A 26385-nucleotide genomic window follows, 5' to 3' on the forward strand; every position below is an offset into this window, starting at 1 on the left:
AGTAAGAGTCCTGGAAGGCAGAGCCTGGATCCTGTGTGGATGTCAGTGGCCTTTGAGGGAACGACGGCTGGAGACCCCTACCTGGGAATCCGCAGAGCCACAGTGGTGGCAGAGTAAGGGACTGAGACAGCTATACCCGGCAAAGGTAATACCCGGTGCTATATGGACATTGTGATATGAACATTGCTATTTTATTACCTTGCCGTAAGCTGTACCCTGGAGCAAGTGGGCCGGTGTGCCACTTGGCTCATGAATTGTTTATGTGTGTAAACCTGCCGGTGGCGGACTAAGATGAACTGTGTGTGAACAGCGGTTTATGAAGTGCCATAATAAACTGCAACACTGTGTGAAAAACGTAAAGACATTGCACGTGTGCATTGATTGACGCAGCGAAGCGAGTTACCCCCAGTATGATGACGAGCGCTGCCTTACATAGGCTATGAGGCGCGAAAGGTAAGATTGCCTCTGGTCTTTATTATACAGGTTTTCTCCTCCCCTTCTCTTCAGACGTCCCTTTCGTGTCATGTGAGCGGCCGGAAATCCCGCACCTCCGCATTCTGCCTGCCATCTCTCCTTCTGCACTGTTCCGCCCTTCTGTGTGCACTGGCTTCAATTTTGATGTGCATAGGTACCGGAGAGTCACTGTAACTTCCGGTCCCAGTGATCTCCGTCGCACAGTAATGGTAAATTCACCACAGTACAGAGGCGAGACGGCAGGCAGAATGTGCAGGCGCGGGATATCCGGCCGCACACATGACAGGAAAGGGACGTCTGAAGAGAAGGGGAGGAGAAATCTTGTATAAAGAAGACCGGAGACAGTCTTATTTTCCGGGCAGCCTAAGTCCCATAGCCCGGAAGATCGAAGCTATAAAAGATGATTTTTTTCTAAACAAGGCCACATCCAGGAGGCATACAGGCATGACTAATTTCACCCGTATACAACCTGCGTTCCCATATTAATAACTCAAAAAGCTCAAAAAGGTGACAGATTCGCTTTGATTGATTTTGCATGAATTTTAGAGTAACCGGTGGTAAATGTTAATGTAATAGAGAGAGACTACATCTGTTACATTTCCTTAAAACGGTTTAATAGGCAGAGCAGTCGCCTGGCACAGAGTGAAACAATGATTTACCAGACAATAAAACAGACTTTGGTTCAACAACGTGCTGAAACATGGCGCATGGATAAGGAAGCAGTCCAGTGCTGAATGGCTGGAATCTGTCCTGGAGCAGTCGCAGGATTTCTCGTGGTTCTGGCAGTCTTGTTAGGAACGGTGTTTAAATTGAGCTTCAACTAAGAGAAAAAAGAGAACAAACGTTAGGATCAATTCTATGAAGGGCAAATATACCGAAGTCTGTGTAAGGGAATACAGTTACAACATTTAAAATCACATGTAAAAATGTAATACATGGATGACTGTATGGAGGGATCACTTGGAATTACATTTGTATTCAGCCTTTACACAGCGTTTAATAGATAATAACATTACAGGGGTTTTCTGAGACTTTAAAAATGATAATATTTTCTTCTTAGGATAGGTCATCAATATGAAAAAGGATGGGATCCACCTTCTGGTACTCCACCAATCCACTCAATAAAAGTGCCGAGTTGCAACAATAGTGCCATAACAACATGCATTGTGAAGAGGCCATGATTATTACTGCAAGCTCTCTTCTATTCGCTGGTATGGGAGGGAGCTTGCAGTACCATTCACGGCCACTACTAAATGTACAGTGCTTTGCCAGTTTCTGTGCCCTGTGGCACCTCTATCCAGATGATCTGTGTCATTGCCAAGGGCTGGACATCCACTGATTTGATATTAATGACATGGGTCATCAATATAAAAGTCCTGGACACATCATTTAAAGCGCACCTGTCAGCAGGATTGTGCTTAGTAAACCACATACACTGTCAGGTGGGCGACATTACACTGATTAAAATTATACCTTTGTTGATTAAATTCGTGCTGTGGTTCTTTTTTAATCTTTATTTTCATTCCTGAGATAATGATATGCTCGTGCTTCGGGGCGGCCTGTGGGAGGGCGCTCTGTCTGGTGCTCTGCTTATGTATTCCACTGTATGGCCTCTGACAGGTCACTGTGCTTTTAGTGACCTGCCTCCTATTTTAAATACTGCCTGTGTAATTGTGTTAGAAATCAAGAAATTTGCCTGCAGCAATAAGGCCCCCGCCACCCGCGCATGCGCAGTAGAATCTCTCAGTTGCCGAGAAATGCTACTGAGCAAGTGCGGCTGGCGGTGCCATATTGCCGCAGGAAAATTTGTTTTTCCTCCAGCAAAATGTAGCATCTATTGGCAAGCGATAGATGCTACTGCGCACGCTTGGGTTGGCGGCATGGTTGAACGGATGGCCTTAGCTGTGCTCGCTACCATGCGGCAGAAGCAGCTTTGCCTCTGCAGCATGGGAGCAGCGCAGGGACACTGAAGCTGCCCAAATCCATCCAGTTTCAGAACAGCGCTTGCAAGTTGTACAGCAAACAGATTGCAAGTGCGCGATACATGCCTAGGAGACCTGTCAATCTCTGACAGCGAGGCAAGCAATCCGTCTCCTATCACCCCTTCACAACGTGATTGTGAGGCACAAAAGGGTTACTGTGGCTGTTGGGGGCCTGTTGCTGCCATCTTGGTAATCCTGTGAAGCTCAGTCACAAGTTGAGCTTCATAGAAGATCTCCATTTTCATAATATAAGTGATCAGGCGATTGCAGATTCAAGTCCCATGTTTGGTAAAAATGTACACTACCGTTCAAAAGTTTGGGGTCACCCAGACAATTTTGTGTTTTCCATGAAAACTCATACTTTTATTTATCAAATGAGTTGCAAAATGAATAGAAAATATAGTCCAGACATTGACAAGGTTAGAAATAATGATTTTTATATGAAAGAATAATTTTCTCCTTCAAACTTTGCTTTCGTCAAAGAATGTTCCCTTTGCATAAATTCCAGCATTGCAGACCTTTGGCATTCTAGCTGTTAATTTGCTGAGGTAATCTTGAGAAATTTCCCCCCATGCTTCCTGAAGCCACTCCCACAAGTTGGATTGGCTTGATGGGCACTTTTTGCGCACCATACGGTCAAGCTGCTCCCACAACAGCTCAATGGGGTTGAGGTCTGGTGACTGTGCTGGCCACTCCATTACAGATAGAATACCAGCTGCCTGCTTCTTCCCTAAATAGTTCATGCATAATTTGGAGGTGTGCTTTGGGTCATTGTTCTGTTGTAGGATGAAATTGGCTTCATCAAGCGCCGTCCACAGGGTATGGCATGGCGTTGCAAAATGGAGTGATAGCCTTCCTTATTCAAAATCCCATTTACCTTGTACAAATCTCCCACTTTACCAGCACCAAAGAAACCCCAGACCATCACATTACCTCCACCATGATTGACTGATGGCGTCAGGCACTCTTCCAGCATCTTTTCAGTTGTTCTGCATCTCACAAATGTTCTTCTGTGTGATCGAAACATCTCAAACTTTGATTCGTCTGTCCATAAAACTTTTTTCCAATCTTCCTCTGTCCAATGTCTGTGTTCTTTTGCCCATATTAATCTTTTCCTTTTATTAGCCAGTCTCAGATATGGCTTTTTCTTTGCCACTTTGCCCTGAAGGCCAGCATCCTGGAGTCGCCTCTTCACTGTAGACGTTGACACTGGCGTTTTGCGTGTACTATTTAATGAAGCTGCCATTTGAGGAACTGTGAGGCGTCGATTTCTCAAACTAGAGACTCTAATGTACTTGTCTTGTTGCTCAGTTGTGTAGCGGGGCCTCCCACTTCTCTTTCTACTCTGGTTAGAGCCTGTTTGTGCTCTCCTCTGAAGGGAGTAGTACACACTGTTGTTGGAAATCTTCAGTTTCTTGGCAATTCCTCGCATGGAATAGCCTTCATTTCTAAGAAGAATAGACTGTCAAGTTTCACATGAAAGTTCTCTTTTTCTGGCCATTTTGAGAGTTTCATAGAACAAACAAATGTAATGCTCCAGATTCTCAACTAGCTCAAAGGAAGGTCAATTTTATAGCTTCTCAAATCAGCCAAACCGTTTTCAGCTGGGCTAACATACTTGTGCAAGGGTTTTCTAAACATCCATTAGCCTTCTTACACAGTTAGCAAACACAATGTACCATTAAAACACTGGAGTGGTGGTTGTTGGAAATGGACCTCTATACACCTATGTAGATATTGCAATAAAAACGAAACGTTTGCAGCTAGAATAGTCATTTACCACATTAACAATGTATAGAGTGTATTTCTGATTCATTTAATGTTAGCTTCATTGAAAAAAATGTGCTTTTCTTTCAAAAATAATGAAATTTCTAAATGACCCCAAACTTTTGAACGGTAGTGTATGGTGTAATTTAAGACTAAAGCGCAAAAATAAACGGGCCCTAGATTGACTGAAAAATAAAAAAAAGTTACAGCTGCTGGAACAAGGGGAGGGAAAATGCAAAGATAAAAACTAAATAAATTGCAAAGTTGCTTGATTTATAAGCACGTTACAATTTGTGAGGCAGTGAGGGGGATCATATGTGAGGGACGATATGTATCCCCCAGGATGCGCATAGAATAAGCATATTGAACCCGCTGGAGTGCATTACAGTCACAGACACAGCTGTGGTTGCAGTGCAAAATTAAAGTAAGTTTGGACTTTGTCAAGCTAATTGACCAAGTCGGATTTAAGAAAACCTAGCAGGGGCCTTTATTTTTGGAGTGAACTACAGGATGGTAGTGGGGCGGTTCACTCCCTCCAGCCCGGGTCTTGCTTGTGGTTCATGTCCACATTTTTCATTCAAACACCTGCAGCAAAGGTTTTGGTGTGTCAGTGTTTTGTCTGCAAGCTGCAGATCAGGTGGCTCTGCAATACAGGCCTGTGTGAAACTAACGTAGAGCCAAGAAAAGCAAAACTCCTGGCACACCTCAGCGCGACACGGCGGTGCAGTCGACCACGGCAACGGGTTTTGGAGACAGACTGTTTGACGCCCCAACTGCGATCCGGAGGATACCGTTTGTTTTCTTCTTTGTGAGTTTTTTGAAAAATAAAAGACATTTGAGTTGAACTTTGCTGGGTCACGGCCTCATTACAGCACAGTGTGAACACCGCCACACTACAAATTTTACTCATTTAATAAAATGAGACAACCCTTTTAATTACCACCTACTGAACTGACTGATAGCCGCCACCTCTTGCTTGACTGATAGATCTTTTGCCTGTAGTCACACAGCATAGAAACTGTCAGTCAAGCAGGAGAAGGAGGCGTTGGGTAGGGAATAGAGCTGGAGTGACAGAGACTTCAGATCTACCATAGTGTTTCAGCCTCATTTGCATATCAATTCAAACACTGTTTTCTCAGTAACAGATTAACGGACTGACCATGTAAAGGTACAGGTGGGCTTGTCTCTTAAAGAGCTACATGCACATTATAATACATATATGAAGGATGAAATCCTGCTGATAGATTCCCTTTAAATTATGTCTTTAAGACCTCAGAGAGGAGCAGAGTGCAGGAGGGTATATGGTGACACATGACTGTATCATGCTTCGTCCAGTGCTGTATGTGCGAAATGTAGCAGTACATAAGGGCCCAGGCACATGCTTATTTCACCCATATGCATGAGGCTTTAGTGTAAAAAGTAGATTAGAAAAGGTAATCAAATGTAATAACCAAATCATAGTGAAGGCAATTGTGATGACCTCTCACGACACATTGTATCATAATTGCTGCAGGGCTTGTAGATCTAAATCTGAACCAAATTGTATCACTTGAGTTTCACAGCGTGTCACGGATAAGTCCAGGTATGCTATCTACTCAATACTTTTGTGCTTCGTTCACTCAATGTATTTGTTCAATAGGAAAAATGTATGTATGACCTGTTTCCTGTGGCTGTCAGAGTTTTTCCTATACAAATAGACTCTTCAGAGAAGTGGACTTGAACTCTATTTCCAACTATTGAATGCAGCAATCCTAAAAGTCAATATCAACCCTTTAATGATCCTGGCCACATGACTTAGGATGTTTGCCCCTCATCAGTGCAAAGCAGTAAGTCAGATTTGGCTGAGTGAGAGGCCTTTCGCAGGGGGACTGACAGGAGCTTTTCATATAATTATTAGTGTTGAGCGAGTATGTTCTGTTAACCCTTTCGCCGAGTATGCTCGGGCCGAGCTCCGAGTATTTACAGCTGCTCGGTGATATGGTTGAATCGCTCCCGTGTGCATGATATACAACTGTTTGACAGCTTTATTACATGTGAGGAATGTCTATTTCTTACACATTCCTCACATGTAATAAAGCTGTCAAACAGTTGCAAATCATGCACACGGGAGCGATTTAACGATCACCGAGCAGCTGTTAATACTCGGAGCTCGCCCGAGCATACTCGGACAGAACATACTCGCTCAACCCTAATAATTAACAATATTGGCTAAACAGTAAAGTAAGAACCACTGATACCTATCTAGAGACCACAGTTGGAATAATCCTAATGACAGCTGTGCTGGATCCAATGTAAAGCACATCCCAACGGCACCGGACAGACATCACGCCTGATGGAATAGTAAAAACAGGCTCCAAATGGGGCCTCCAAAAAACCCTAGTTGTAGATCTGTGAAGATAATTCTATTTATTATCTTTTTTGTGGCATTTATCTTGCAGGCGGCTCCTGTAATATAAACTAACTCTCACTGCTTTGTATTTGAGCAGCAATCAAGAAGAACCCCATAGATTTCCAAAGAATAGATAAACGACAATTTGTCACCAGTGTTTTTTTTTTAGCCCATCTGAGATCAGCATGATGACCCTTATTCCAGCAATATGTCACTTACTGGGCTGCTTACTGCAGTTTTGATAAAATCCCTGTTTTATCGCAGCAGATCTAGCAGTTCTTTGAATGCTGAGCTCTATATAACCCCACCCACATCACTGATTGGCAGCTTTCTGTGTACACTATGCATAGGCAGAAAGCTCCCAATCAGTGGTAGGGTGTGGGGAGAGACAGAACTCAGGAATATTGAGGACTACTGAGTAGAAACTTAACATAAAGAGGACTAGCAGAGCTGAAACAGATAAAACAGCGATCCTATCAAACTACAGCAAGATGCCCAGAAAGTGAAACAGTGTTACAATCGGAGTCTCTGCCTCTACTTTATGTTGTGATTAAATAGGGCAGTAAAAACCTGGTGACAGAGTCTTGTTAATTATTAAGTCAGAAGTTGGAGTTAATGCAGGTATTGCAACATGGACATTGGTCCATGATTTCAGTTATGTAATAGGGTGTATAGACATATGTGTGTTGGTGATGACTGTGAGTGGAGGCTACACCTGTAATGATGACATCTGACCACTAGATGTCAGTGACACTCACTGTTGATCTACATTTTATTAAGTGTTAACAAAACAATACTTGAATAATTTTATGAATGCTGCAATGCAAATAATAGACCAACTGTGCAGTGAAAATGCAATCTTGCTGCTTGAGTTATAAAATACTTTCATTGCATCATTGCTCTGCCACTCAAGCTGAGCATGGATAAAGTTTGTTTGGTGGAGAGGGGTTGGGTTGCCAGGGAGACGGAGCTGAGACGTGACGCGTGTGGTCTGGGAGCTTTTTTCTGGATGAGAAAAAAAAGGAAGGTCCGGAGTAGGCGAACCTGGTTCCCCCTTGGAGTGCAGCGGTTTCGTGCTCCTGTGATTGGTGACGTCTGGGACAATAATCCTCTATTTCTGTTCGGTGAAGAGCGCAGGGAAGTTCAACAGTGGGATAACATTGAAAAGAGCCGACCATCTTGTGAAGTGTGACACGGCGCCGGCAGAGGGTAAAGCACCCTACGTTTTAAACAAGGATGAGGTACCTCATGTTCTTCTTCTTATTTTAAATTCTCCCAAACCGGTCCAACGAGTTAGTTAGGGTCAGCTAGGTGTTGAGACCAATCTAAATGACTAGTCTCTATGGGACAGCGTCAGTGAGGCACGAACTGTGTTCATCTTGTCAACGACTGTTGATAGCGCGGTGCGAAGTCCAGAAAGGCCACAGTCCGTGGTGAAGCTCCCAAGGAACCCACCTGTCTGGATTGAATTTCCCGCAGAGCATGCTAATCAAATGAATTTGCTATCATCTGTGTTCTTGTAAATGGGAATTGAATATGGTTGTTTATTTTAAATGTTATTCTTGTGAACTTGGGCTGTAATCCGCCTAGCTGTACAGCTGAGTTTGGTCATATTGGGATCCCAGAAAGTTTATTGATTGGGAATGGTATTAAGATTGTGAACCAGGAGAAAAGACACATATTACGGCTTCCCCTTAGGAACTAGTCCTGTTTAAGTCCGGACACATTTAGGGGAGAGGGGTGGCATTATTGGCCCAAGGGAAGACATCCCCTTACTGGGACCAGGGATATGTGGCTGTTGTCCTGGTAAGAAAAATAAAACACAATTCTTTTGTACGAGTTGTTGGATTAAAAATGTTACTGTTTATTTTATTCACTTTTCTTCCCCATACAAACAGGGGCGAGTTTTGTTACAATAAATCTTGTTATTGTTTTACCACCGTTTTTCTTTTGAAGCTCATCTGTCCTGTCAGTGGCATCACTGTATCAAAACGGAATCTTACCCCCGCCGTTAGTAGCCGGGGCCTTTTACAGTTACATCTATAATAATCCATAGTTTTCATCATAACATATTGTACATACGTAATTTGATTTTTTTCAGTAGCGAAATACATTTTCGGCCATTTACAGCTTGATCAATAGACTGTGATTCCACTAACTGGTACAGTGAAGGAAATAATTCTTTGATCCCTTGCTGTGTTTGTAAGTTTGCCCCTGACAAAGACATGAACAGTCTATATTTTAAGGGTAGGTTAATTTTAACATTGAGAGATAGAATATCCCCAAAAAAAATCAAGAAAATCACATTGTATAAATTAGATACTGTAAGGCGGCGGTGTTCACACCGTGCAGTAACTGAGGCAGTGACCCAAGCAAGTCCAACATAAGCAGCTTTTATTCAGCACTCACGGGTAAACAGAAAGTCCCGTGGTTCGCAGCTGGGTTACAATGAGACCATAAACAACGGTTGCCGGGGACAACGGCCGCGCCGGGCCGCTCAAAGCCTGACGGGTGCAGAGCCTTCCCAGGCGTGGGTTCAGCTATACACTGTTCTGCCAAGCTTTCCTGCTATGCTCCTAGCAGGTCCCAACACTGAACAACACTAATCCTTAGTGCAGGGTTTTTAAAGGACCTGTGGCAAGAGCCACTGGAAAACCCAGGTTGGAGGGAGGAGGCCGCCCCACTGCCTTCCTGTAGCCTCCTCCAAGAAATGAAGGCCCTGCTGGGTTTTTACTAATCTGCCTTGGTCAGATAGCCTGACTAGGTCATTGCTCACCTTCATTCCTGCATTGCAGCCGCAGCTGTGTCTGTGACTGTGATGCACTCCAATGGATTTAATAGGTCTCTGTACACATTCTGGGGGAGATATAACGTCCCTCATATACGATCCCGGTCACTGCCTCACAATACATTTTTTTGCATTTTGCTGTGAGAAATAAGTATTTGATCCCTCTGGCAAACAACACTTAATACTTGGTGGCAAAACCCTTGTTGGCAAGCACAGCAGTCAGACGTTTTTTGTAGTTGATGATGAGGGTTGCGCACATGTCAGGAGGAATTTTGGTCCACTCCTCTTTGCAGATCATCTCTAAATCATTCAGATTTTGAGGCTGTCACTTGGCAACTCGGAGCTTCAACTCCCTCCATAAGTTTTCTATGGAATTACGGTCTGGAGACTGGCTAAGCCACTCCATGACCTTACTGTGCTTCTTTTTAAGCAACTCCCCCTTTCCTTAGTGTCTGGCCTCCCTTTCCCTCTTCCCTCTGTGTTGCACTATGTCTTTCCAAAACCTGGCGTGACATTATAGCCGGCCGAGCACGTTTTGAAAAGGGGGGGGGGGGGAGGGGGGAACTGACATTTTTTTTTCTGTGTGTCTTTGGGCGTACACCTTTTTTTCCCTTTCTTCCTTGATATGGGTTCAGTTGCAGAGCTTGCAGGGATGAATGACCTCCGCGGTGAGGTACAGCAACAGCATCAACGGTTACAGGTTGCCAATGTGGGGGTCTCTGCAGGCAGGCCTGTCCAGCCTGAACCCAAGGTTGCCCTCCCGGACAGGTTTTCAGGAGGTAGGGACAAGTTTTTTGTATTTAAGGAGGCATGCAAATTGTATTTCAAACTTCGTCCTTACTCCTCCGGTAATGAGAGCAACGGGTTGGTATTGTGATCTCTCTATTGCAGAGAGATCCTCAGTCATGGGCGTTTTCGTTATCGCAAGACTCAGTTTGTCTCCAGTCTGTGGAGGGGTTTTTCAGAGCTCTGGCCCTCATCTATAATGACCCTGAACGAGTCGCCTTGGCTGAGTCTAGGCTACTTAGTTTTCAGCAGGGGAATCGGTCAGTGGAAAAGTACAGTTCGGAATTCCGTAGATGGGCAACGGATTCCAAATAAAATGACTCTGCCCTTTGAAGTCAATTTTGTGAGGGGCCTACTGAAAGGTTGAAAGATGCCTTGGCAGTATATGACACCCCTCAGTCCTTGAAGGCTGCCATGTTTTTGGCCATATGTCTTGATAGATGCCTTCGGAACAGATAGGTGAAACCTTCTCCGGGGCCTTCTTGTCGGGATTGTGTACCTCTGCCAGGGGAGCGGTCTGGGGGTGAACCAGTAGTGGGGGAGGTGGAGGAACCCATGCAGTTAGGGGGTGTCTCTACATCATACATCTCCCCAGAGATTCGCAAGAAAAAAGGCGTATGTTTTTTTTGTGTGGGAAAAGGGGACATTTTGTTGAGGCCTGTCCTTCAATTCCTAAACAAAAGGAGACTCCATTAAGTCTTGGTAGTCTGGAGTTGGATAAACAAGGGTTGCATTGGTGGCCACACTGCAGTTCCCGCTTTGTCCTGACAGCTGAGGTGGTGCTAGAGAGCAAAACCGAGAAAATTTCTGTGTTTGTTGACAGTGGAGCCGGAGTCAGTCTTGCTTGCTGTGCTTTAGCTGAACCTATTTCCATCTTTGCCATTGACTCGGCACCACTTGCACAGAAAGCATTTACTCAGATTGTACATAATGTAAAACTGAGGGTGGGGTCAGTTTATTGTGAAATAATCCATTGCTATGTTCTGCACAATCTTCCCACACGGATTGTCTTGGGTATACCTCGGCTTGTTAAACATAATCCGCTGGTGGATTGGCAAACCGGGGAGATTACTGCCATGAGAACTGTTTAGAAATTTCCCTTGCTACTATCTCTACGGAAATTTTACCTGCTTTTCTGTCTGGTTTTGAGGACGTTTGAGGGGTGTCAGGATTTGCCTCCTCATCATGCTTATGACTGTTCTATTAACCTGACCCCCGGAGCTAAACTACCAAAGTCCAGACTATATTATCTTTCTGGCCCTGAGAGACAAGCCATGAAGGATTTCATTGAGGAAAGTCTGGAGAAGGGACATATCAGACCCTCATCTTCACCCGTGGCGGCAGGGTCCTTCTTTGTGAAGAAAAAAGATGGCGGTCTACGTCCCTGTTTAGATTTCCGGGAATTAAATCAAATTACCATCCGTGATCCATACCCTCTTCCTCTGATTCCTGATTTGTTCAGCCAGGTTGTAGGAGCTAAGGTATTCTCCAAGTTGGATTTAAGGGGAGCCTACAACCTGGTTAGAATCAGAGAAGGGGATGAATGGAAAACAGCGTTCAATACCCCAGAAGGACATTTCGAGAGTCTGGCTATGCCTTTTGGTTTGACCAATGCACCTGCGGTATTCCAGCATTTCATAAATTATATTTTCCATCATTTGGTGGGGAGGTTTGTGGTGGTTTATCTGGACGATATTTTGGTTTACTCACCTGATTTTGAGACCCATCGGAGGCATGTTAAGCAGGTGCTCCAGATATTAAGGGATAACAAACTTTATGCCAAACTAGGAAAATGTGTTTTCGCTGTTCAGGAGGTGCAATTTTTGGGGTACTTGTTGTCATCTTTGGGTTTTCGGATGGATCTGGAGAAGATCCGTGCAGTCCTTGACTGGGAACATCCCGAGAACTTGAAGGCTCTACAACGTTTTCTGGGCTTTACTAATTTTTAATCGGAAATTCATCCAAAATTACTCTGTTATTGTGAAACCCCTTACTGACATGACTAAGGAGGGGTCTGATTTTTCCAAATTGTCGGATGCTTCCCTCCAGGCTTTTTCTTCCTTAAAGAATCATTTTGCCACTGCACCTATACTCAGTCAACCCGATGTTTCTCAACCCTTTATTGTAGAGGTTGATTCGTCGGATGTCGGGGTTGGGACTGTGTTGTCTCAGGGTTCGTCCCCTGGTAAATGGCGTCCTTGCTCCTTCTTTTCTAAAAAATTGTCTTCGGCTGAGAGAAATTATGACGTGGGTAATTGGGAACTTTGGCGATCAAAATGGCGTTCGAGGAATGGTGACATTAGTTGGAGGGGGCTGTCCATCCTATTACTGTTATTACTGACCATAAGAACCTGTCATATCTCCAGTCAGCTAAACATCTAAACCCTAGGCAAGCCAGATGGTCCCTGTTTTTTACTAGGTTCAATTTTGTTGTCGCTTTTCGTCCAGGGGTCAAAAATGTCAAGGCTGATGCTTTGTCCCGGAGCTTCCCTGGTGGTGGTGACCATGAGAACTCTGCCCTGATATTACAAAAAGGGGTAGTCATTTTGGCACTTTATCCTGAACTGGAGGGTGAGGTGTTGGAGGCACAGGGGGACGCCCCTGCCTCCTGCCCTTCAGGAAAGTTTTTTGTACCATCTGATCTGCGCCGCAAAGTAATTAAAGAACATCATAACTCTGTGCTTGCTGGTCATCCAGATGGTAAGGCAACCACGGACCTCCTCTCTCGTCGTTTTTGGTGGCCGGGGTTGCATCGGGATGTGATTGAACACGTAGCTGCTTGTAGTATTTGCGCACGTTCTAAGGTTTCGCATACCCGTCCGTCTGGTACTCTTCTTCTGCTACCTATCCCTAGTAGGCCATGGACACACTTGTCCATGGATTTTCTTACTGACCTACCGGTTTCTGCAGGCAAAACAGTGGTTTTGGTGGTAGTAGATAGGTTTAGTAAAATGCTTCACTTTGTCGCATTGCCTGCACTTCCAAATGCCAAAACACTTGCTCAGGTGTTCATAAATGAAATTGTGAAGCTTCACAGGGTTCCCTCCGATGTGGTGTCAGATCGGGGGACCCAGTTTGTTTCCAAGTTCTGGAAGGCATCCTGTTCTCGACTAGGGGTGCAGCTGTCCTTTTCCTCTGTCTTCCACCCTTAGTCGAATGATCAGACCGAGCGTGTAAATCAGAACTTGGAGACCTACCTCAGGTGTTTCGTCTCCGAAAATCAGGAGGACTGGACATCCTACTTACCGCTGGCAGAATTTGCCATTAACAATCGTCAAGAATCCACTGGCAGGTCACCATTCTTCGGTGCATAGGGTTATCACCCTCAGTTTGGTACCTTTAGTGGGGGAGGACCTTCAGGAGTTCCTGAGGAGGAACGGTTTGCTTCATCGCTCTCCTCGGTATGGCAGGGTTTTCTGAGTAATTTAAAGATCATGGGAGACAGATATAAACGTTTGGCTGACAGAAAACGCTTGCCAGGTCCGGACCCGAATGTGAATGACTGTGTGGTTGTCTACCAGGAATATAAGATTGAAAGTTCCTTCTTGGAAGCTGGGACCTAGGTTTATTGGTCCCTATAAAATAACCGCCGTCATTAACCCAACAGCATTTCGTCTTGAACTTCCTCAGGCCCTTAAGGTCCACAATGTGTTCTACAGGTCCTTACTCAAAAAGTATGTGGAACCTCTTGAGACCTCACCTCTACCACCACACCCAGTAATGGTTGATGGTAATCTGGAGTTCCAGATTTCGAGGATTGTAGATTCTCATCTCCAACGATGTTCTCTACAATACTTGGTGCACTGGAAAGGCTATGGTCCAGAGGAGAGGATGTGGGTTTCAGTGTCAGAGGTGAACGCTCCCAGATTGGTTCGCTCATTCCACACCTCTTTTCCTGAAACTGGTCCTGAGTGTCTGGAGGCCACTCATGGAAGAGGGGGGTACTGTCACTGGTGTATCAGAAGTGACAGACAGTCGCCCTGCAGTTGGTTGCAGGAGATCTCTACGTTTGGCATTACAGACATCTTCATAGATGAGAGGCTGTCTATAGGACCTACCGGCTACCTCCCTCTGGTAATTAGCTCCCTGGCCTGAGTGTATATATACCTGGTGTGTCTGAGAGGGAGGTGCTGGCTATATTCATTTCTACTTGTGAAGCAAGAGCAGTACATCATCCTCTCCGGAGCTTGAGGCCAAGTTTGCATTTGTCTGGAGTCATCTAAAGCTAAGCATTCTCCCCCTGTTTGTCTACCCTTGTTATCTATAGAGTTTAGTGGAGATCGACTAGTGCTCATCTCCTCCTATCCCTAGCCTTACCCATATGCCAGGGAAAGACAGGGTGAGGCACGTGTGCGGTGATTGCTGAAGAGGCAATATAGGGACGGTAGTTGAGACAGGGTGACACTAGACCAGTCTAGGAGGTCTCCACTTCCCCCCTTTCCCTAGTGTCTGGGCTCCCTTTCCCTCTTCCCTCTATGTTGCACTAAGTCTTTCCCACACCTGACGTGACATCACCTGACCCCAGGGATACATTTGGAGAAACCAGGTTGGGACCCTCTGGACACCGGGTCCCATGGATATGTTTGGGGTAGCCAGGTTGGGACCCTCCGGTCACCTGGCCCCATGGAGACGTTTGGAGAAGCCAGGTGGGGACCCTCAAGTCACGTACCTCAATGGACTGTCAGCTTCCTAAGCTTTTCGTTACCTCCTCTCTGTGGGAGCGCGTTAAAAGTGGGGTGCCACTGGTGGGGGTTGTCGGCCCTGGAAGCCCCGAAGTCGCAGCTGCTTTAATCTTGGAGAGCCAGCAGAAGGGTGAGACTCTGTAATTTTGCACCATCTTGGGTATGTTGCTGGGACTGTTCTATATGTTATTGTCTGTTGGTGGTTCAATAAAGTATTGCCACACTGTTTTACCCTCACCCTGTGTTGTTTGAGTAGTATTATGCCCACGAGAGACCCCCATGTCTTCATAGATAGATAGATAGATAGATAGATGCTTTACCTGCAAATTCTCGCACAGTCATGGGTATACTGATAACCTTCTTGAAGACGCTGAGCCAATTTTCCCGTTCTTGTTCACTCTCGCAGGTAAATAGGTATGTGCGATCAGGAGTACTAATAGATATGCCATAATTCCATATATTGCTGTATGAGTTTGGGACTATCTCAGCCTTCACTTGGTAGCCGTGCTCACTGCTGCCTAAAAACACCTCACCTTTAGCAAACGCATCCTGAAATAAAAGAATAATGTAGAGAACCTTGTTATTATACTGTAGATCTAGGTTATTTATTTAAATGCAGGAATTCTGTAGTAAAATCCTCAGTGTACACATAGGTTCAGAAGGGCCGGGAATCACAGCCAGGGAGGAGAAGACATGGGGTACAGTCCGGCCCCTGTGCACTGAAATCTAATTAGCAGAAAACTTCAAATGGAGATTAAAGAAGACCAACAAAGCAAATTTCTTCACCAAAGATATCAATATAATCAGTATTACAGCACCATTAAAGCCATGTCATTACTGAACATTACACAATTGTGCTGGCAGGTTCTCCTTAAAGGGAAATCCTGGTTTGGCAAATAAGTTATTCATTGTACATTGAAAAAGTATCGAATTTTGCAATATTATTTGTTTTAGTTACGTTATATTATGTTTTCAAGATCTGTGCTTGAAGTTAATAGGAACCTTCATTTGCCATAGTCTGTGATGGATGAACAATGCTTATTCCAGCATAATGGAGACCATGTCACAAGGGAGAAGTGAACAAGACATTGAAAAATTGGGTCTATTGCCAGGAAACTCCCCAGATCTCAATCCCATTCAGAACCTGTGGTCAATCCTCAAAAATGTGCGTGGACAACCAAAACTGGTATAAACTCCAAGTACTGATTAGGTGGATCGCTAAGGGTATCTATGTATTAGAGAATCATTTCTTTTTTATCTGTAACCCATCTAAATCCATTGAGGAACAAACCCCTTTAGGTACCTACTAATGTTGGAAGGGTATGTTTTGATGTTGGCAAAGATACCCTGGTGATATGACGGTCTGCTTTTCAATAGGGATTAGGCAGCTTTAGGTCTCCTGAGATCCAGATGCCTGATCTCAGCTAAGGTTACGAACAAGTCTTTCCATCCCCTTTTTTTTTTTTTTTTTTTTTTTTTTCAACGTCATATTTATTTGATTTTTCAAAACATAAATACATAACATACATCTAATCTGGTACATAGAGAGGTAAGAGTGCCTGTATGCAGACTGGGTCTATAACAACTCTATTCACATATTTAATTGGTATAACAGATATAACAAACAACAAAATTAATTAGTTGACAGTACGTCTTATATCTCATTGAAGCCATCATGGATAATTAATGCATTGATATCTATGCCAGAAGTCCTGGCCCATTGATTGTTCTCCTCACCATTCTCTTCATTTTAAGTTAAATGAAGTGCACCTAAGTTATTTTTGAGATCTTCTAGTATATTCCATCCCCTTTTATTAGCGTAAACGTATTCCAAGAAGACAGACAACAACTCCTACTGGTGCTGCACTTAGCTGCCAGGTCTAGAGGCAACATCCAATGGCATTGATTAAACTGGAAGGTATTTTATTAGTTTTTCTGTACAAAAGAAAGTAGCCTCCACCTTCATCAGCATCTTCGGATGTTTTCTTTGAGTCTGGCAATCACGAGCAGTTGTCGTCTTTCTTCTTTGAAGATGTTTAAGCTAATTGTAGGGTATGGTAAAACATGTCCAAGCAGCCTTAGATGTCAGATCTCAGAAGTTTCTATTGAAATCTTGATATTCCCATCAAAATTACATCCCTTGTATTTCAGTGGTGTGAACATTTCTTCTCTAGTCTCCGATATTGGGCACAAGAGTGCATCTCCTAGTGACAATACTACACACAATTTACACATCATTTTACATCCAAATCACTGTAATTGAGCATTTACCAGAGGGTCTTTGAAGTACATTAATCTTCGGTGATCTAGGGTGAACCATCTCTTTTTAAAAGCATCTGTAGGCTATAAAGAAAGAAATACATGGGGTTTTAAATGTATAAAATGTACAATCATTTCATATTCACAATTAAGTTTTTGCTCTTAAAAGTGACAATACAATTTATGCAATTAGCCTCTTCAGAGAGGAAGAGGACAGGAACTCTTTGGGGTAGTAATCCTAAAAGTCAATATCGACCTTTTCATGAGCCTTGACAAATGACTTCGGATATAAAGCCAAATCAGACACTCCATTTGCAAACACGTGTTGCGGGTTTTTTTCCCCTCATCAGTGCAAAACAAGAGAACTGGTTTGTCTGGATGAGAGACCTCTGACAGGTGGTCTAGGGGAAAACGTCTCTCCTTGTGTAGAGTGTTAAACCGGCATAAGGAGACTTATATTCCATGCAATGTTCCTCAGGGATACAAATTAATATTCGGGAAGCACACTACATCGGATTACTGCTCAATTTGAATAGGACACATTCCGAATGGCTTTGGCTGGGTTTATGACCCATATCAGTATCAGCAGATATCTTGCTAGGATTCAATACATTTTCATAGTGAAAATTGGTTACCAACCCCAGCGTGCCATAGGCATGGCAGCCAATCACAGTAACAGTAATTTCCTTTGAATGGCTAAATGATGGGTATAAGTTTGGTTTTGTTCCTCGGGACAGACCCCACTAGCAGCAGCTTATTCTACTGTCCCCTAGAGAAATAAACATGCATGTTCGAGAGCCAGAAGAAATACATTACCTGTTCAGTCTAATTATCTCATATGTATGGCTAACTTTAGAAAAATAAATTGTCCTGTTCTGCAAGTTTTTGAGATCGCCATTTATACACAACAATGACTCATAAAAGTGATTGTCAGGCAAAAATGGAAAAAGTGCTGAGTCTCCATGCACTGCAGTATTGAATGAATTGGCTCACAATGGTGAATAACATTATCAGTTTTTGTCCACTTGTTCGACCATAACAATGTCTAGAGCTGGATTTAGGCCACGTTCACACGTTCAGTATTTTACATCAGTATTTGTAAGCCAAAATCAGGAGTGGAACAATCAGAGGAAAAGTACAATAGAAACACGTCACCACTTCTGTATTTATCACCCACTCATGGTTTTGGCTTACAGATACTGATGTAAAATACTGACCAAATACTGAACATGTGAACGTGGCCTTAGGCCATGACGCCACTATCAGTATTTGGTCAGTATTTTTTCTCAGGAGTGGGAGCCAAAACCAGGTGAGGAACAATCAGAGAAAAGGTATAATAGAACCAAGTCACCAATTCTGGATTAATCACCCACTCCTGGTTTTGGCACCCACTCCTGAGAAAAAATACTGACCAAATACTGATAGTGGGGCCATGACCTAAGACTGACACTCCTGGCTATGTTATGGGGTAGTGGTAATTTTACATTATGGTGAAATCTGTCCATGTCACTGCCAGGCCTCTAATAAACTATTGTGGTTGTTAAGGAATTGGCACAGTAGTGAGGCTTCTGCTGCAGCTGGTTGTTTTACAACCACACACAGAATGGCGCAGTAGAAGGGTAATGACTGAGCTCCATTTTGACTATTTTGTGTTGTGTTCCTTAAAGGGGTTGCCTGGTCTAAAATGAAAACTCTTTGTGACTGCAGATTTCTGAATCCTCCCAGCACACGCACTGTGCACTGCGAGGATCCGCCGTTCTTAGCCCCGGGTTCTGTGATATGCATACACCCGGGCAGAATCCTTCTAGTGGGAGCGGCCTCGCTCCGTACACTTGTATTGAGCAAGGCGGCGCCCACTAGACGCCTTCTGCCCTGGAGTATGCATATCACATTCCTGACCACTGTTTCCGGAGAAGAGAACAGCAAATCCTGGCAGTATACAGTGCGAGCGCTGGGAGGATTCAAAAGTCTGCAGTCACATAGATTGACTGCAGACTTTTCATTTTAGACCGGACAACCCTTTTAAGTGTTGACGTTAGTTTAAATGTTGAAATGTTGGACTAAACTTTTTTGAGTGTAAACCTAATGCCATAAAAATAAGATAGGTGTCACTCAAATGTTTCTCCCCTCATTTCATTGCAAACACACATGACCAGATTTGCCTGCCATGTTTTCTGCTATGGATCAGCTGGTTCCAGAGAAATCTGGCAACACTCATCCTCTAAAGAATAAAGCATATGGAAAGCTGACTGGATTGATCTTATTTCTGCCACGACAGCTGCCTATATGCACATTACATTTATGGCAGGATGAGTCCAAATACTGTATATCTAATATGCGTGGGCAGATTTAGTCCTGTATTCATAGAAGTCCCTTCCACTAACAGCATCTACGAGTCTTTGATCCTTCCAAGAGTAAAGCTAGATTCACACACCCATGTGTCACAGTCCGAGCACGGACCACAAGGCACAGATCGTCCACGGGTCTCCTAACCCGAATGCAGTAGTCTTATAGGCACATATAAGACTGCTGAGTTTGGGTCAGAAGATTCATGCATCATGGTACATGCTCAGATTGTGACACATGGGTGTGTGAATCTAGCCTAAGGTACACAATTACACTCCAAAAAGCTGCATATTTCAGGGGAATATTACATGTGCTACTATCCGCACACTGAGGAAGGTCTGATACAGACCAAAACAATTGTGTTATTATTGGAATTGCTATTCTACATTAAAAATTATTCACTTCATCTTATGAGTGCCATGTCTCATACACTAGAGAGTGTCATTACTGACACCTTTGAGCTTCCATCTCCTGGCATTCTGTGTGGGGGGAAGGGCAGCACAGTGTTGTTTAGCTCTGTCACATTACAAACCCTTCTATCAACTCTCCTCTCCTCTGTACTGTCACTACCCCCACACAGACTGTCAAGAGATTAAAGCTCAAATATGTCAGTAAGGACACTCAGGTCTATTGTACTCATTGCAACTTTGTAGTCACTCTGGAATGAGATCAGGCTGTCTGTCATTATGTCTCACACAGGAGTAGCCTGTTCTGAGCTATTGTGGAGCGTGTTCTTTTTCTCCTGTGTGTTGCTGCTTGCTTATGATTGGGCAATGTCATACAGGGTGAAGAAGTACACTACCCTAGAAAAAACCTCTAACACCGACTTGGAGTTAACAAAAATATATATTTTAAGTTTCAAATACTTTAATTGCTAGTATCTCTACAATGAATAGGCAAAATTAAAATAAAGCAATAAAAAAAACCATAATGTTTTATTCCTCTCTGCAGCGACTAGTATATCTTGTGTTCAAAATGAAAAATTTGGTGAAAGGTCCTTTTTAAATATTCTGTTTCTGTAAGAAACAATGGAACAAATGTGGATGTATGTGTGCCATAGTTTCTGAAATGGTGCAGAAACTTTAAAAAAAAAATCAATCATTAGACCTTTTATTATTATAACACGCAAAACTACCAAATAAACTGCAAGTGTAATGAATATGGGTGGACAGTTTGCTAAAAATACACACAGCACTAGGCTTGAGGTGAGAAGTCGACTCAACGAGCTCCAACTTAATGAGAGGGGTTCGGCCCCATAACAGAGAGAGCTGTGCTGCTGAACAATTGCAGCTGCACAGTCCTCTATATCCCTTCCCTGCACTCATCTCTATGATCAGTGCAGGGAGAGAACAGAACTATTAGCCTCCTGTTACAGCATGGACAATGCTTGAGACTGAAAGGGTAACCACTGGACCTCACTCACTCCCTGGACCCCACTTGATCACTCACTGAGGAAGCATGTGTGAAACATGTGTCGGGGTGTGGGGCGGTGGCAGTATTCCTGGACATGAACTTGGGTCAGTACCTTTCTTTGTATATTTGTGCTCATGTGCATAGTTCTCTCTCCTTACATTATGGGGATTATTTTAATTGGCTGATCAAGTGGTTATGTGGTTGACCCCTAAATACTTTCCTCATGCACTTCGTCTCCAAATGTTTGCATACTTACTCATGATTAACTTTATATTTGCCCTTATACTTACCTTGACCATGCATGTGTGAGTCATCTAACTCAATGGTGAGTAGACACAGAGGAGTGTTAAGGCCCCGTCACACTTAGCGACGCTACAGCGATCCCGACAACGATACGACCTGTCAGGGATCGTTGCTGCGTCGCTATGTGATCGCTGGTGAGCTGTCAAACAGGCAGGCTCACCAGCGATCAGGGGAGCAGCGACATCGTGGAAAGAATCTTTCCACGATGTCCTGCACCTGGTTACCAGCCTGCTGAAGCAGGAGCAGGCTGGTAACCATGATAAACAGCGGGTTACTAGGGGCACACGCGCTCCTAGTAACCCGCTGTTTATCATGGTTACCAGCCTGATCGCTGGTCCCGCTGGTCACACACAGCGATGTGTGCTGACCAGCGGGAGGGCAAAGACCAAAATATGGTCGAGGACATTTTGCAGCGATCAGCGACTTCACAGCAGGGGCCTGATCGCTGCAAAGTGTCACACATAGCGACATCGCTGGTGAGGTCGCTGTTGCGTCACCAAAACCGTGACTCAGCAGCGATCTCGCTAGCGATCTCGCTATGTGAGACGGGGGCTTTATACTGTACATACCACTATTGTTGTCCTTCTATTTGCATTACCCTTTTTCAATTCTAATCTATTATTGTCTCCTGGTATCTATTGCAGTGATTACATCTTTCTACTGTACATAGGTGTACTGTCTCTCGCCCCTTTTCCGGTTTTATCCTGTCTATTTTTAATGGAACTGTTTTGTCAATAAGTGTTTTGCTAATAAAAACTTGGTTATTGGTCAATCTATGGCTTTATATTTTTGGGGGATGTTATACCTTTATTCAATGTAGTTTTTAGGTCTTATGTTTCCGTGTGTTTTGAATAGGTGCTTCATTGCACCATTCTAAATTTTGCTTCAATATAGAGTCAAACCTCCTATTATAGGTTCTAGTATTCTGAAATTAAGCTCTTCACTCCCCTATACCACCAGGGATCCTAAAATGCTACCCATACTGCCTTAGACCACCAGTGATCCTAAAATGACCCCTTTCTTCTAAACAACGAAGGATCCTGACATGAATCCCTTAGGATCCAGGAAAAACTTCAGAAGAACATTGCTTTTCTAGCGTCGCTGACGAAAAATGTTAGTGATCAGCAAGGATCATAGTTGTTGGCCCCCGACTGAAGTTAAATAAGTTTAAATATATATACAGTACAGACCAAAAGTTTGGACACACCTCATTTAAAAAATTTTCTGTATCAAGAGAATGCCAAGAGTGTGCAAAGCAGTCATCAAAGCAAAAGGTGCCTACTTTGAAGAACCTAGAATATAAGACATATTTTCAGTTATTTCACACTTTTTTGTTAAGTATATAATTCCACATGTGTTAATTCATAGTTTTGATGCCTTCAGTGTGAATGTACAATTTTCATAGTCACGAAAATACAGAAAAATCTTTAAATGAGAAGGTGTGTCCAAACTTTTGGTCTGTACTGTATATATATATATATATATATATATATATATATATATATATATATATATATATAATGTAATGGTACAACATTATTTTCACCTACCTTTGGTCCAGTTTTTTCCATATATCCTTCCTTTAAAAAATTCCGAGGCAAACGTCTTAAAATCTAGGTAATAAGAAATATACAGGAAATTTCACATGCTAACAGTTACATCAGATCACCTCTAAATAGTTACATCATATTATCTCTAAGAAAACCATGACTCTATTGAGCAAGGCTCGAGGAGCAACCAGTCTGTACTACTATTAGAGCACATACGCTCTGCCGGCACCATTATAGTCTATGAACCCGTCGGCGCATATGTCCGAACCCCATTTTGCGGGGACTCGGACGTAAGCCTTGACGGGGCTTCTGAACAAGTGCCGGAACGCAATGTGAAAGCACCCTTAGGGAAGGTATGAGGGTATGCTGTGTTGATAGGAATCCTAAATCTCTGCACTGTGTAGCCTTGGCGTCTTTGCCTTTTGCCTACCTTCCCTGGCATAGACGCTGACTCACTCACCGCTGCGACATCCGTGCTGCACTTCCAGCTCCTGCCTTGGCTGCCGCTGTCCAAGCAGATCCCCGGGCAATGTGCTTAGGGCACGTAAGCTCCTTCTTAAAGGGGCCATGTGCAACGTCCTAAAGCCAATGGCTGGGAGACAATCACTGTTTAAGGCACCTCCACCTGCTTGCAGATGCCTGTGCAACGTAGTTAGTTGTTCCCTAAACATGCTTGCTAGTTCTCAGGTCCCAGTGCTTGTATTCTAGTATACCTGGCTGTATATTCTCGCTTGCCACGCCCACCTGTGTTACAGTGGTGTCTTTCAGTCCACCTACCTGCCTGTTTATCAGCCGTGCCCGCCAGCACCAGCCCATCTGCACCAGCTTGTCTGTACTTCAGCCGTGCCCGCCTGCACCCACCTGTCTGTGTATCAGCCATGCCCGTGCCCGTCTGCCTGTCTATCTGCTGTGTCCGCCAGCACCTGCCTGCTGTGATTCCAGTCGTGCCCGCCAAGCAATCTGCTTGCCTGTGTGTCAGTCGTGCCAGTCACCATACCAGCAGTGCCAGTCAGTACTAGCCATGTCTACTATTCCTGACCGTTCCTGCCTCCTGTCCCTTGGGGGTCAGCTGCCATCCACCCGAGGGCAGTCCTGGTGTAGCACCTGGTTCCGCCCCACTTACCTATCTCTCCTCGGATCGCAGTATCGTCAGTCACTGTGTATCCGAGGTCGGACTTGGTGAGGCACCTAGTCACGCCCCTCCAGGCTCTTCTTAGATCACAGCTCAGTGGTTCCACCACCCAGTCGGTTACACACTGATGGACTGAGAATGGAAACACTGCATTCTTCTAAACTTTAAGACTATGTGCACAATGTGTCTTTTTGACGTGGCCAAAGAGTTTTCCCATTTGAAACCTTTTCAGGAAAACGCTGATGGTCATTTTACTGAGGCAGATTCGCCAGCAGCTTTGCCATCATTCTTGTGGCAGCTCCGGCACCCTCTTACTCTATGCCGATCAGAAACCACCAAAATAATGAACATGTAACTTCTTTTAACTGCTTCAGAGTTTCTGAACTCTGAAGCAGTAAGAAGAAGTGACATAAGATGGAATACATGTGTACAGCAATGTTGTTTTGACATTACTGTACACTTAGTTCATTCTATGAACTCTTTTTCACGTGGATTCCGGACAGCATCTGTCTGAAAAAGACACTGTGTGCAAATACCCTAAAACAGAGTTACTTCAGGTTAGGCAAACAGAAGGGTACTTTGTGGCCACTTTTATAAAGATGTGTGTGAATATAGACACTTATATTCCTCCCACCCCATATCTCAGCCCATATCTTACACCTGCTTACCTCTTTATCATTTGCTGTGGGAAATGCCACTTTCATGTAGTTAAATTGAGCAGCTCGGATGGCATTAAACCAGCTGACGATTTCCTATGAGAAAAAAAAAGCTTCTTAAATCCAAAGTTACTGCATCTCCTCAGCAATAAGCATGAACTGCAATCTCCAACACGTATTGTAACCAATGGTTAATCTGCAGGAAGAGTCACAGAAGCAGCAAACCGCTTCCAATCAGTGTCTTTATGTTTCTCCAAAAAAGTGCAGTTAAATTACGCTTCTTTAGTTATTTTCACGCCTGGACCTTGCAATGGCTCCTCCTAAATGGGAATATATCACCTATGTTATTATTAATACATACATCCAGATGATATATATTCTTTTTCATAATCATTTTTTCTCACTGTTGATTTCTTTTATTTTCTCCAAATGATTATGGAGCAGTCATCTTGCCTGAGCTTCTGCTAACAGCATGTAGAGATCTGCTTTACAGCAGCAACATGGGCAGGGGCGTACATAAAAATTATGGGGCCCCATAGCAACAGTTCTAACAAAGTAATTTTCCTACTATTGAAGCCTCTAGATTCCCTTTTCATTGTCCCCATGAAGTATGATGCTAACAAGAGTGCCCCACCAAACACAATGAATTCCTTCACAGTACTCTCCACATGGACCGTATGATGACCCTACTGTACCCCCCCGCCCCTCCGGAAAAGTATAGTGACCCCAACACAGTATGATGTCCCAACTGTGATCCCGAACACAGCCCTCCCTACAGAATAATTGCCCTACCACAGCCGATTACCTTCCACACAGTATAATGGACCCCACATAGTCCTCCATATAGTATAATGCACCGCACATATTCCTCCATACAGTATAATGGGCCCCACATATTCCTCCACACAGTATAATAGACCCCACATGGTCCTCCATGCAGTATAATGGACCCCACATAGTCCTCCATGTAGTATAATGAGTCCCCATTGCCTTCCCTACAGTATACTGGGCTCCACAATGTTCTCAATGACTAAAATAAATAAATACTCACCTCTCATCGTTCCACCGCTGCTCTTAAGCGTGTGGTCTGAGGCGCCACACATCTCAGCACAGCGAGTGCCGTGTAGTGACGTCACCATACCCGCTGTGCTGAGACGTCAGATCTTAGACGCCGAGGTAGAATGATGAAGGAGGCAGCGGACAGCCCCCTCTTTAACCATTGCTTTTAATTTTATCGGCATTCATTATGCCGATACATTTGAATGTGCAATGACGGGAGATAGGGGGGGCCACAGCGGCCCCTATTAGCGGCACACCACTGCACATGGGACATAGGCAGCAGGAGACTCACTGACTTCTATAGGAGAGTTTTCTAGGTATGTTCTGATCTGGGCAAAGTTCATTATGCAGGGAGGGGGAGGAGGTGAGCTGTGACCATCACCTATCGTGAATTGTATAGGTGATAGATACCTTGTATTGTAATCCTGCCTATCATGATAATGAGATGATTACTGAAAACTGATTTCTACAATGGAGAAATAGTCAGCTTAATATCAGGTGTGACAGTGTCACTGGTTTTATATGTGAGGGGAGGTATGTGTCACTCAGGATGCTCTCCTGTGTGAACTAAGACCTACTTTATTTTTCTGCCAGCGTGTTATATGCTGGTAGATTTACTCTGTTAAAGGGTGTGCGGTTTTATGGGAATGGCAAAGAGGGCGGGACGCCATTCCCCCCTACCTCCCCTCAGGGTGTGGCTGAGCAATGAGTAAAAGCTCAGTCCTTTTTTTTTTTCTCTGGAGTGTGATCTGGAGAGGGAAGTCTCCAGACAGTATTGTGGAAGCTGCAGAGCTTTTCA

The 26385-nt window shown here is 43.9% G+C and overlaps 1 protein-coding gene across 2 annotated transcripts in view; it reads right to left on the reverse strand.

Annotated features, from left to right (window-relative positions):
• Positions 1-1066: 1066 nt before the first annotated feature.
• The window catches only part of LOC141157247 (arf-GAP with dual PH domain-containing protein 1-like), a 151927-nt gene continuing 126608 nt past the window's right edge, over positions 1067-26385 (reverse strand). The window contains exons 8-12 of one of the 2 annotated variants that reach the window (XM_073644267.1): positions 24540-24623; positions 22740-22802; positions 17140-17211; positions 15189-15417; positions 1067-1294 (exon numbers count right to left, since the gene is read on the reverse strand). In XM_073644267.1, coding sequence (XP_073500368.1) covers positions 1266-1294; positions 15189-15417; positions 17140-17211; positions 22740-22802; positions 24540-24623 — 477 coding nt within the window. In that variant the 3' untranslated portion in view covers positions 1067-1265. The remainder of the gene's footprint in view (positions 1295-15188; positions 15418-17139; positions 17212-22739; positions 22803-24539; positions 24624-26385) is intronic. The other variant, XM_073644268.1, reaches the window with a different exon arrangement.

The sequence above is a fragment of the Phyllobates terribilis genome, unplaced genomic scaffold (genome assembly GCF_046119375.1).
Source record: "Phyllobates terribilis strain yellow unplaced genomic scaffold, ASM4611937v1 Scaffold_8__6_contigs__length_399053987, whole genome shotgun sequence".
Lineage (NCBI taxonomy): Eukaryota > Metazoa > Chordata > Amphibia > Anura > Dendrobatidae > Phyllobates > Phyllobates terribilis.